Below are 12,800 nucleotides of genomic sequence, written 5' to 3' on the forward strand. Positions count from 1 at the left end.
TTAGTAATTTTACAGCTGTTTATTTAACCTTTCAGTGTTTTTTTTAATGCAAAACAGAAACGTTCAAATGGTAGATATGAAACATAAATGTTACACATCAAAGTTTGCAAAATGGAAAAGAAAAAATTAAAGGGGAAAAAATACTAAAAAAAAAAGTGTACAGCATCTGTTCTGTTTGACAATACACGTTTCTGCTGATATAATGACATTTTGGTACATCTGACACATGTGCAGGCTACGGTTGAGGCACTGAGCTCACAGAAAAACATCCTGTAAAGGGTTAAATGAGGCTCACACTGCCTATGTTAGCAGCCGGTTGTGCAGCTCACGTGCAGCTGTGTAATAACACCTCTTGCAAGTGTTTCGCTTTAAGCTTAGAATATAACGGGCCTGTTTATTTCTTGCATTTAAAGTGCTATTGCACGCTATTCCAACTGGACCGTCTGCGCAGGTCTGATCCGTTTCAGTCATTCCTCCGGCTCATATTGGGGTGGCCCTCCATTCTTTGCCCTCCGTTAAGGCGCGAGGCTGGTGGATGAAGACACTGTAGCGAACCCCTTGGTTGGCGGCCGCGCGCACGAACCCACTGTTGGCGGTCATGGTGACGGCGCGTAGCGAGTCGCCGGTTCCGAAGATCGTGAGCGACCTGCGGTTCACCTTGGAGCTGGTGACCAGGCGCTGCGTGCGGTCCGACGGCCGGTCCGGCACCACCGTGAGCCGAGCCAGGAGCTGCTCGGCCCGGGTCTTCTCCCCCGGCCCGCCCAGCGTGTCCAGGATGACGCGGAAGTCGTGGACGGCCGAGTGGCAGGCGAAGAGCTCCTTCCCCTGCATGAACGCGTCGAGCTTGGGCAGGACCTTCTCCTGTCGTTCCTGGGCGGCTTGCTCGGTCAACACCTGCTCTCGGAATGTGTAGTGGCAGTTGCCGTGGCTAAGCGAGGACACGTAAGTGATGAGCGTGGTGATGTCAAGGTTGGCCCTGTTGCACACGTCCACCTTCACCTCGGTGGGGAAGGCCAGGCTGGCCACGATTGTGTCCCGGTCCACGCAGGTATGCATGATGTCTGTGTCATCATCGTCGTCTTCATCTTCCTCCTCCGCAGCCTCGTTCTCCTCCTGGTCGTCTTCTCCGAAACCACCTTCGTCCTCGCCCTCCTCCTCGTCATCCTCCTCCGCTCGGTCTTCGTCCTCCGCTCCGCCTGCGACTGTGTTTACGGCGACGATGTCGCCCCTCACCGAGATGCCCATTTCTCTGAGCCTATCGGCCATGGGACTAGAGACGCCGTTGTAGAAGGCAAAGATGATGTGAGGGTTGCTGTACTGCACGGGCTGCTGCCGGCTGGCCTGGAGGAAGTCTTCAGCCTGCCGGATTACGCTCTTATCTCCATACTGCCCCCGGCCCTGCCAGATGTTGTGCAAAGCCTCTGCCTTTCGCCCGATGGCTTTAACCCACGTGTGTCCGTCATTGGCCACCACATCCACCACAAGCGTTTGTTTCTGCCCGTCCGGGCCCTCGTACGCAAACACGTGCAAAACGCTCATGATGTTTTCCAGGCTCTCGGCCGACTCCACGATGGCTCTCAGGTGGGTGAGGTTGGTGCTCTGCAGGTGAGTCTCTTTGATCACCACCTGTCCACCTTCCACCTTCTCCAGGAACTTGAGTTCGGCACGAAGCTTGCTGCACAGCTTGGCACGACCCTCTACTTCTCGGGCCTGGCGGCTGCATAGCAGATCCACTCGCACTAGCAGCTCCTTGGCTGCCTTGATCCGTTCCTGAAGCATCGGGCTGGTGGCCATGTCTGGAACATCATTCCTTCAGCAAAACAGGACAGCGTCTTGAGTGAGAATGCATCAAAACCCCAGAACACACAGCACCAAAGACTTCCAAGTACATCAAGTCAGCTTTTTAGCAAGTGTCCCATGTAAATGCTCATTAAACAGAACATTTATCTTCCATACAAGCTTGTGATACGTTAATACACTTACAGTAGTACACTTACTGGCCTCTTACATGGAGAAAAACAGCTATTAAAGCAATTAGCCACGTATAACTGTGATACACATTTCATTCAAGGTTATACCGTTGAAAAAGACAACATATATTGATATATAATAGGAGTTTGTCAATGACACTCGTACTTTAATGTCGAGCCCAGCGGTTGACTGTAGTATCTGCGGTTATGGCGCCGTAGGGAGGAGCTGACTGGCGTTAGCCACCTTAGCAACTTTAGCAGGGACAAACCCACCTTAGCTAAACAAAGTTACTGAGAACACTCACGACGCTATACTTTAATTCAGAAGTTGACTAGTAAAAAATAACATACGGCGGTTCATTAATTAAAAGTTAAATCAGAGCTTATTTTAAAACACTTACAGTATACATCCGCGAGTTTCAATTCTGGACTGTATTCAGCGGCGGGCGACTTGTTCGACGGCGATGTGGAGCGGCACCTGCGTGCCTGCAGCGCCGCCTATCGGGCGCTCACCACATTACACGAATTGTGTCTGCAAAAATAAATTAGAGGAGGTTGATTTTTACGTACACGTTTATTTGCCAGAAATAGGGAAGGATTTAAAAACCAATACATGTACATGGGTATGTTTTTATTGACCTGAATCATCTTAAATTTTACAAACAACAACTAGACAGACAGACAGACAGACAGACAGACAGACAGACAGATAGATAGATAGATAGATAGATAGATAGATAGATAGATAGATAGATAGATAGATAGATTATGGAATGGTGTGACACAAGGGATCCCGAGGTCAGTTTTGCATGCAATGCACTGACAGACGTCCACCAGCAGAGGGCCTCTCACAGCTTCTCAATAAGCGAGTGCGACCGCAGTTGTTAAAACACTTGAGAACTTGAACGGACCCAACCTGATGACAAAATGATCTTGGCTTTATTATAACTTCATCCAGTTGCATGTACTCGCATTGTTTCTCATTTTGGCACAACTGCAACTGTCTATTTGATTAAATTATACACTATTTTGCTTTTGTGGGCAGTGCAATTTTAAATGATGGTCTATATTTCATCTCAAGGCTTATTCCTAAATTCTAAACTACATCTTTTGGAGAGCATGAAGGACCGCACAAAAGCGCATTGGGGCGAATCCGCGAAGGCTCCTGCGGCCAGTGGCTGAGGTGTCCGGACGGGTCAGACCCAGAGAGCGTATCGGGTCAGACCCGACGGGGAGATGCGTGTCTCCTGACGCACCAGGCTGCCGATCTGATATCACACTTTTCTTTTCTGCACGATTATGCGCCGTCTGTCAAGAACCAAACGTGCTCCAACCGCGAGAATGTCTGGACACTTTCAACGTCAGACGTATTGTACACTTAAACCGAATTCACATCGGAGTCGTTGAGCCGCTCGGTTCCGTTATGGCACGTCCTGGACTCTATTAAATCACGGAGAAGATCGAGTCAGCGCTGGACTCTATTCTTTTTTCTTTAAGCCCAATTTTCTTTGGTTTTCTTGGTTTCACGTCTATGGATACTTTCACGGGGCCGGGTCGGTAGATTATGCATTCCCCAGGATGGGTGCGAACAATGGCAAACATAGTGGGAGCGAAGGTGAGTTACAAACCCGAAGTTTTCCACTGGGCTCCGTACAGTGCGTCCCGCAGCCATATTCATATTCCTCCTTATTCTTTTGTGGACAACAGCGGCCAAGACGGCAACGGGCTCTTCGGCACACACGTCGTCCACGGTCATATATACCCGACTGGCGTTTATTTAAATGCACATTTGATTCGTTTTGTTCTGTACTCCACTGTCGTTTGTGTTGCGTGGTTATGCAGTCGCAGTTATTTATTTTTTGACTCATTCAAAATGTGTGTGGGAGTGAGTAGGGTAGACAGATGGTGAAGGGCTAACCAATTTCAGGCTGTACCCGGGACACCAGACTATACCCGGGACACCAGGCTATACCCGGGACACCAGACTATACCCGGGACACCATGCACTGCATGAGATTCTGAATTGTGGATTTTAATTTGCATAATTTGCAAATATCTGAATTAAGCATACAAACCAATGATTTCAACTTACAATAGGCGACGAAATTCAGAAAACAAATTGATGTACATCAATAAATGAACAAATAGATCAATAAACGGTTGTCATAGAAAATTCATTTTACTGTCTAGCTTTGCACCCGTCTAAAGAAAGATCAGAGTGCCTCTAAACAGTGCATATCAGGTGACCTAAACATCTCTGCCCACATGCTCTACACATCAGAAAGGGTTCCTAAAAGCAGATAAACTTTATGAGACAGAAAAGGTAAACAGAACACATGTTTTTCTGAACACGGCTCTCGCAAGTGAGAATCTCTGAGCTAAACACTAAATAAATACATTTTAACAAGTGGTAGTTATAAACAAGCCCATTTAAACTGTATACGAACACTCTAGATTGTTGGGAAACCACATGTGAGATCTATAGCTTAGCCACCATGTTTTTTTTCTGCAACATATACAGTAGGTTTCGTTGCAGTGTCTGGAGACACCCAGCCTGTGCACCTGAGGCATGCAAGTGACTGTCATTACCTTGATCAGGTGTGTTAGGACCTGTATTAATATTCTCCAGGTTTGGGTTGGGGACCTTACCTTAAGGGCTATGCACAGAAATGATTGCAGTGTGTAGTCCTGTTCAACCCGTGAACACAGGCACTGACTCAGTGCTGGATATGATGACTGGCATTTTGGCTAAAATAGTGTTTGGAACATTTCACAACCATCAGCACTCATGCCAGAGACCTCTCACCCCCCGATTGGTTTCTTGGCAATATCAAGTTTTGCGGTACGCTAAAGCATGGCAGATTTCTTGGAAAGGTTAAGGTTTGGCTCGCCTTTGAATCTGACAGTGAGAGAGCAAACCAATAAATTCCCACCAAGATTGTACTAGAGAGCTCGGAATTCCCAAAATTCACACGTTCCTGTCTGTCATTTCACCGGTTACACCAGGTCCTAGATTGACATGGGCTTGGAGTGACGGATTTAATTTGATTCCCAGCTGATCCGCACTGTTAGTGTGAGGTGACTCATGTCACCCGTGCCAGTGTCACACGAGATGACCTGTGTTGCCTCTTTCAACTCAAACGACTGGTGTCTGATGATCTCCAGGTTTCTCTCCACACGTGGAGACAGAAGCCGTGCACCTTTGTAGCAGTGAGGATGGAATGTTGATTTCACGGCGGTCAAATGGGCTGACCATAAGAAACAGCTGGAGTTTGTAAAACATCAAGAGAACAACCCCTGAGATAAAATGCATTTTTGAAAAATGTGTTTATCTGAAACTGCTAACAGCTTAGCTTTGGCATTGATGGTATGTTAAATCATACCGTCTAAAAACAAATCAACTTTGCAAAAAAATTTTGCTTGGTGCAACTTGTACTGGTTTTAATTAGATTTAAATGTTTTGGGGAATTAAACAGTATTTTGCCATTGCCCAATCAAAACTTGAATAATACTTAATCTATGTCAAAATGCCAAAGATGCAAGAGAATACATAATTAATAACATTTATATAAAACAACAAAACGTTGCATAGTTCTGTCTAGAGTTGGTAAATTTATTTATGCTTATAGTTGGGTGGTCATTGAGCTTTACCTGAACTAGAGATCATTTTGAGCATTGTATTTGCTGCCAATGAATGATTACAACCTCCATTCTGTTCAGAATCATCTTACCTCCTAACTACTGTGGTTCTGTTGGGCCTTGCTGGCTGAGTTCAGTTTGCACTTGTCCACGCCTCAGAGCAACACGTTGCGTCTCATCATAACCACCAGCTCTGCTTGTTGAATTTCCATGGGAACGAATTCGGGCCTACCCAGAGTTTAGCCAATTAATCTCAGTTACAGTCAAGCCCAAATTCTTCAGAGACAATGGACAATAAACAACGCTGGTGATTTCGTCTGACGTCAGATTACAGGGTTACAGTTTGAGCGAGGGTGAACACGGATGCGCCACACACTTTGATGAATGCTCACAAATTAATGCACTGATATCACTTGAGACTATTTCATGGAAAAGAGGCGTGTTTACATAGGAAAGCATACTTTTGCCTCGTTTTTGTGAGAGCTCCCTCTGTCAGGCCTTGTATGGTAAAATAAAAAGCTCAAGGGAGCTTTTGCTGTGTTTGCAGTCGTAATATGTTGCTGTAAACATACTTCTTAGTGATGGGGCTTCAGAGTGAATCTCAATCTCTGTTTTCTTTTTCTTCTCTACTGAAGAGCACTCACACCACTCCATCACTGTGTCACTGATAGTTCCAAGTGTAATTTAAGCTTCAGTATAACCTCATATAATTCTTTTAACAGCAATGAAACTACAGCACCTCCCTGAATATATATCATTAATCAGAGGGCTTTCAAGATCACAAGACTCTTCCGGAATTATTTAAGCACTGTGGCTCACTTCAGCTGGTTGGTCAAACCTTTTGGTGTTGAACTTTAGATAGTTTTTGTGAGACATCTGGATTATTAATCTAAGAGATGAACAGAAGAAAAACGCATATATCTGTGAATTTTTCTAGATGTTGCTAGGCAAGACTACAGAATATTACTCAGTGTTCCTCCCTGTGTTAGAAAAGCAATGTTAATGCAATGTGCACCATACGCACACAAAGCTTCTCTCTCTCTCTCTCTATCTGTCTCTTTTTCTCCCTTTGTCTCTCTTTCTCTCTCCCCTTGTCTCTCTCTTCTCTCTCTCTCTCTCTCTCTCTCTCTCTCTCTCTCTCTCTCTCTCTCTCTCTCTCTCTCTCTCTCTCTCCCTTTGTCTCCTGCCTTCTGACCAACATGTGCCATGCCAGTGAGTGATATTGTATCCTGATGTGTCCTGATGTGTCCTGATGTGTCCTGCGGGTTCTCTCTGTGACTGCAGGCAAGGGCAGTTCGAGCATTTCCTCCGACCTGAGTTCAAGTACGGACCAGACATCCACCAAGACACCGAAGAATGCGGCTACCAGCGAAGGTAGGGCATCTGCTCCTCGTTAGCTACCACTGGACGTTCTTTGTGTTCAACCTCCTCACTGCCTTGTTGACTGTTTGGGGCGGGGTGTGTTACTCGACGCTTTACAATGAACGCAAAGTGCGCACGATGGTCACCGTGGACGTCCTGTCTGTGTCATTGTTCCTTTCGGGGCCTTAACAATCAAATGTGCAGTCAGTGGAGGAAATACAGCTACTGGTTGGTGCTGGTTAGGAATGGTGCCTCTGGGAAAAGACGGAGGTGGAGCGTTCGTTCGGGGCTGTGTGTGGAGCAGAATGTAAGACAGGAGGGTGTGTGGGTCTTGGTGTTGAGGGCACACAGCAGCTGTGGGAAACTCCCCTCAGATCTGGTGAAAAAGGTGAGTTCAAGGGTGACTGGGCTTTTTTTTAATCAGCAGTATAAACATGTCGGCCCACTACACCACTCTGGCATGACAGATAAGAAAATTGTCCATAATTGTGCTAACACAACAGATAGGAAAATCTTCAATCTAAAAGTAAACAAGACAGAAGCACACGCATATATTCACAAACAGTTACGTCAACGAGGGAAGAGTGAGGTAAAACGACACCCTTCTAAACTCTTGAGCGGTTAACAGCGGCGTGGGGAACGTGGACGTTGGTAGGAGGCCTGCCTGGGCCGGAGGGAGTGTGTGTGCCGTGCGTTGAGGTCGGAGTTCTGTTCTTCAGGGAGCGGGCATGCATGGACCCACCAGGCTGCACGTGTGCCTGATCGGAGTGCTTCCTGCTCCGACGTGGTGTGGGCGACACCCCTCCCCCCCTCCACTGATGGTAATGTCAGTCCGCCGCGAGCCTGATTTACGCCCACCTCTCCTCATGTCGGGGGAGGGCGCGAGAACAAGCCTTCATCCCAAGTTATGGGAGGAGAGCGAGCAGGAGGTGAGGATTAACTGCAGCAGCCAGCCCTAAATCGTTACTAAGGTATCATGCAGGTCAGATTCAGCCGTGTTCCTCTCCCCTTCAACTCCATAGTGATCCATTGGCTCTCCGATTCTTGGATGACTGAAAGCTTGATCCAGAGGCTCCAGTATGCGAAACACTTGTCAGGATGCCCATTGGAACGGGCGCTGTCCCTCGTCTTCCAGACATCTGTGATCTGAAACATCACGCAGCCATTTATGGAGACACACGAACAGAAGGATGCGGCTTAGCGCGAAGAGCACGAGGCGTAAACTATAAAAAACAGGATTTGTGGGTGTTTGCTTGCCCTGTAGACTGCATAGCCCAGAGGACCTGGGTCATGTGAACAGCCAAACCAGACACAGATCGAGGAAGGCCTGTGTTTGTTGAGACGAAGAGCTCTGGCGTGGGATTGCGTTAATGTATATCTGCTGCGAGGGGTGCTCATTCGTTCCTGGGTGACTCACCCGGGACTTACTCAGAACAGAGAAGAATGTTGAGCTAAGCCCAGCTGCCGCGGGCCGCAAGCAACACGCTAACCTGGCTGACAGACGCAGGGCAGAGTCAGCCCGAGCTGATAGCATTGTTCCAAGAGCTTGGCCTTTCCTGCTATTTCCTTTGCGATAACCTGCCAAGGCTGACTGCCCCTTGCTGTAGCTCAGCCCAGTTCTAAATGTGGCGCTCGAGTAAAGGCCAGACAGCCATTAGCAAAAAAACTGCCAACCAGGAATAAAATCATGCTGGGTTTCAGTCATCTGAAAGTGTCTTGCTTTTGTCTTCGCTCTCCAACCATACTGTAAAGTTTATCGGTGAACTGGACAACAGTATCAGTCCCTGGAATGTGAGTCCGGACCCCAGCGTCATATTTTCTGCTAGTCTAGACTACTGCATGAGACTCATAACACGGTGCAATATGCTGATAGTTATATTGCTAAAACTCGACTGGCACATAAAAACCTAAATAAAGAAAATGACCCGTCTTAATGAATACTTTCAGCTTACACTGTGAGTCCAATTAGCCAACAGCAATTTTGCTGTGTGCTTGTAATGTAAAATCATCCGTAAAATGGAGTAGCTAACCCAGTAAACATGGCCGTTCAAAGAGTGGCTTGCTGGCCCGGGTACGTTTGTCCTTTTGTTTTCGGGTTTCTCGCCAGGCCGTCAAAAGTGCAGAAGCACGTGAAGCCAAGTTTGGATCGGTTTTATCAGATGTAATTAGGTCAGTGCGCTTTGCTGGTCCTGCTGGAAGCAATCTTAATCTCCACACTAACATCTTTGGGCAACATGTGCTCTCTGGACCAATCCGCAAACTGTAAAAGCAGCTAGCGTGGCTCTTTATGTGGTATCTGGGGTGCTTGGCTCATCAGTCCACAGCAAGACAGAGCACCACTGCCTCGTGCTGTCAAAACTGTACCAAAAACCGTACCAAAAACCGTCCAGCCCCCTCGGCGGTTTACTTTGCGTGCTTGGCCGAGTTTGAGGCAGGTCCGCTACAGCAGAACGGTCTCGGTGCCTCCCAGTTCACCCTCAGTGATAGAGACAGGGGTTCTGAGCTTATGCGTCAGGCCAGTGGAATTCACTCTCCCTGTCTGAAGGCATTTAAAGGGAGAAAACGTTGCCTCACCACAGGAGGAGCTGTCATTACTGGCTCAGCACAGGCTGTACCGCTGGAACAAACATTGTTTTGTTTCATACGTCTTCACGCGGAGGCTACAGGTGACGGTTAGCGATTAGCATCTCGCCGCAATGGGTCGGTGCTCCGGGGGAGATGAGAAAGGAAATGCCGCCACGGAAAGCCCTGCAAGTCCGTGTTGAACTTGTGCACGGAGGGTGTTTCTCTGGAAGTGGTCTGATATAGTGTTGCGTGGTGTTTTCACTCTGAGTTTCCTATGGAAATCGGAGCTCTGTGTCTGGAGCCTGCTAGAGAGGGTTAGTCAGGGTTGAGCTGCAGTTCACTCGAACAGGCACACACACACACACACACACACACACACACACACACACACACACACACACGCACGCACACGCACACACACGCGCGCACGCACACACACACACGCGCGCGCACACACACATGCACTGTGGAAGGCGGCAAAGGGTCACACACACACACACACACACACACACACACACACACACACACACACACACACACACATGCGTTGTGGAAGGCAGCAAAGGTCACACACACACACACACACACACACACACACACACACATGCACACACGCACACACACTAGGAAGGTGTGGTAGTGTACCATCACTGCTGGTTATTTTCCCACACACAGTGGCCCACATTCCAGTTCAGTTTCTTTATATCTGTAGAAATATGATTATTTTTAGATTTCATACAATATTCTCTATATGCATTTATAAGGACAAGAAAACTGATATGGACAGTAGATGGTAAATAGAGCTCTCCCCACAAAATGTAAAACCAAAATATCCCAGAAGTGTAGTGATTCTACCCAGTGTCAACACTGTTTAATGCAGTCGATTTATGACTTAAGCATTTCATTTGACTAATAGGGGGTCAGTTTACCCAAACACCCTCAATGTTATTGGACTTTAGATAAAGATTTCCCAAGCCATTTTTCCAATACGTATAGGAGTAAAATTTATTATCAGTCATACAACCGAAAAAGCTATATAAAAAAGAACCTTTCTCCACTGAGTATGAGTGTTGGGAGCTTCGGAGGTTATGCAAGCGATGGTGTAATACCTTTGGAACACGGACCTCCTCAAGAGGGGCATTGAACAGATATAAGGCAATATGTTTCTTTTATACGTTCCTTGAAGCGTTGCTTTCTTCCTCTTCTATATGGGGATTGTGTCGACGCCTGTCCATACTGAGACGGGCTTTTATTCAATGTCCTGTCCAGTGTTCAGAAGCATTTTACACTCAGCTATAAGTAGGCACTTTGACATGTCCCCCGCCCCCATGTTGTGCTCTGTCTGTACATTTACCAAAAAGAAATATGGCCACGTTTAACTACAACTAAGTTCCTCTGTATGAAAATAATCAAAGATGGAAACTGGCCGATGCTTATGGTGTTCGGACGCAGTGTAGAAATGAATATGATGGCTGCTTTGCCACCAATGTGATGACAACATTCAAGAGTCATTCGAATGAGACAGCTTGACCAAATCAAAGCTCTCGCATTACTGGTTGGTTTAATCAGTGGGAAATGCTGTCTGGCTTTGAGCAATCACACTGACTACTCTTTAAAACATTAACCTCTGGGCTAAAACATGTCATCTGAAAACCAAGGAGGAATCCTTTGATAGTGAACAAATGTTGTGTTACATGAAGCGTAATTAAGCTTCATGGAGCGTGCTTCGTACGCAGTCGGAAACAGACAGCCCACAGTCACGATACGTGAAGGCAGCGGTTCTGGACATGATTTTAGATTTGATTTTGTGCCTGAGCTTCAGGCACTGCACGCCTGGTACAGCACAAACAGAGCTGTGTAGAAACGCACACCCTTCTCACGGGACTCCAGATAACAGCCTAGCTTCATCTTATACTGGATCTGGAAAGCAGGGCTCAGTGCTACATTATGCAGACTCGGGGAAGCGTGTGCTAGCTCAAGATTACGCCGGTTCTGGATGGCCTGGGCGGCTTTTGTATTATCGGGACTCATGGTCTGGGCAAATTTTCTTTGGCTCCACACGAAGTTTGTTTTGGAGAGGAATGGTGGCTGAAAAGGTATGCGGTGCAATTTGATAGGCTTTGTGAGGGTCCACCAAGAAGACTGCCTGGACACCACGTACTGAAGAATACTCATCAGAATTGACTTTGAACCGTAGCATAACAGAGAAAACGCAGACCCGTGGACCTATCCAATGCTAAGACAGTGCTTGGTTTTGTAGGTTAAATGTAGATTTTGGTGAAAAAAATCTAATGGTCACAATGTTGCACTCTAAATTTGGTGCTACCTGCAACAGCACCTATATTGAGGCTGGAATTGTGTTAATGTTTATGGATGATAAGGTAGAAAATCACTCTATTGGAGAATCGAACCCATGACTTTGACGCTACTAGCGTTTAGCTTTACCTTCTCTGTCAAGAGATTTGCTTAGCAATCCATATAGGAATGTGCAGTGCTAACTGGGTGTAAGCATTCCTTGTTAGCTTTTTAGCACATTAGCTCTTAAAAAGAAGCAAAATATACACAACCCGTATGTCTTGGCTGATTTTAAATTAGATTTTCTTTTGACTATGTATTCCTATAATTGTCCAGTAAACCCATCAAGGGAATAGATTTTAAGAACAAGACTATGTTCAGGTTGTGGTGCAGATGACACTGGAATGACTTGAGAGCCATGAAGAGAGCCATGATTTGAGAGCCATGAAGATATGACCTCGAGAATGATACCTAGATGGAGTCCAGACCCTGTTCTTTTTACCATTTGCTGTCATTGCTCCTGTTTTTAAAGAAGTGATTTTATCAACTACACAGCCACATAATTCAATTTCAGGGAGAAACATGACATGTATACCTATATTAATTTCTCCTCCCAGAGGTTTTTCCCTTTTTCCGTTAGTGTAGACCATGGACCAAGAGTGCTGAACACCGTCCAACTGCAGATGTTGGGAAAAGACATTGGGAAGGATTTGTTTGTGTTACAGATACTCCTTACACGACTCTTGTATCGACACAGTCCTCTTTTCTGTTCTCGTCTTGCCTTTGCCCCGCCCACTGTGACAAGTTAGCAGTTCTCATTGGCTCATTGTGACGGGTTATTCAATCTCTTTGGCTTCTGGGAGGAAACAGGTGGCAAGGCGGAGCCAAGAAATGGCTACGGCAGAGGCGAGGAGGTCCTGAGTGGGGAAGGTGTTTGGTAGGAGTGAGGACTTCCTGCCGCACGTCAGT

General features: G+C 46.6%; 2 protein-coding genes across 2 annotated transcripts in view; one reads left to right on the forward strand and one right to left on the reverse strand.

Moving 5' to 3' along the window:
* On the reverse strand, positions 1–3,775 carry c19h7orf25 (chromosome 19 C7orf25 homolog). The gene is made up of 3 exons (XM_076981102.1): positions 3,599–3,775; positions 2,372–2,502; positions 1–1,810 (listed from the first exon to the last, which is right to left on the reverse strand). The coding sequence occupies exon 3, from the start codon at positions 1,792–1,794 to the stop codon at positions 481–483; it is 1,314 nt and encodes a 437-aa protein (XP_076837217.1). The 5' UTR covers positions 1,795–1,810; positions 2,372–2,502; positions 3,599–3,775; the 3' UTR covers positions 1–480.
* The window catches only part of fbxl7 (F-box and leucine-rich repeat protein 7), a 25,959-nt gene continuing 16,035 nt past the window's right edge, over positions 2,877–12,800 (forward strand). The window contains exons 1-2 of the mRNA XM_076981101.1: positions 2,877–3,585; positions 6,894–6,983. Of these exons, the coding sequence (XP_076837216.1) occupies positions 3,549–3,585; positions 6,894–6,983 (127 nt within the window). The 5' untranslated portion in view covers positions 2,877–3,548. The remainder of the gene's footprint in view (positions 3,586–6,893; positions 6,984–12,800) is intronic.

This window comes from Brachyhypopomus gauderio, chromosome 19 (genome assembly GCF_052324685.1).
Source record: "Brachyhypopomus gauderio isolate BG-103 chromosome 19, BGAUD_0.2, whole genome shotgun sequence".
Classification (NCBI taxonomy): Eukaryota; Metazoa; Chordata; class Actinopteri; order Gymnotiformes; family Hypopomidae; genus Brachyhypopomus; species Brachyhypopomus gauderio.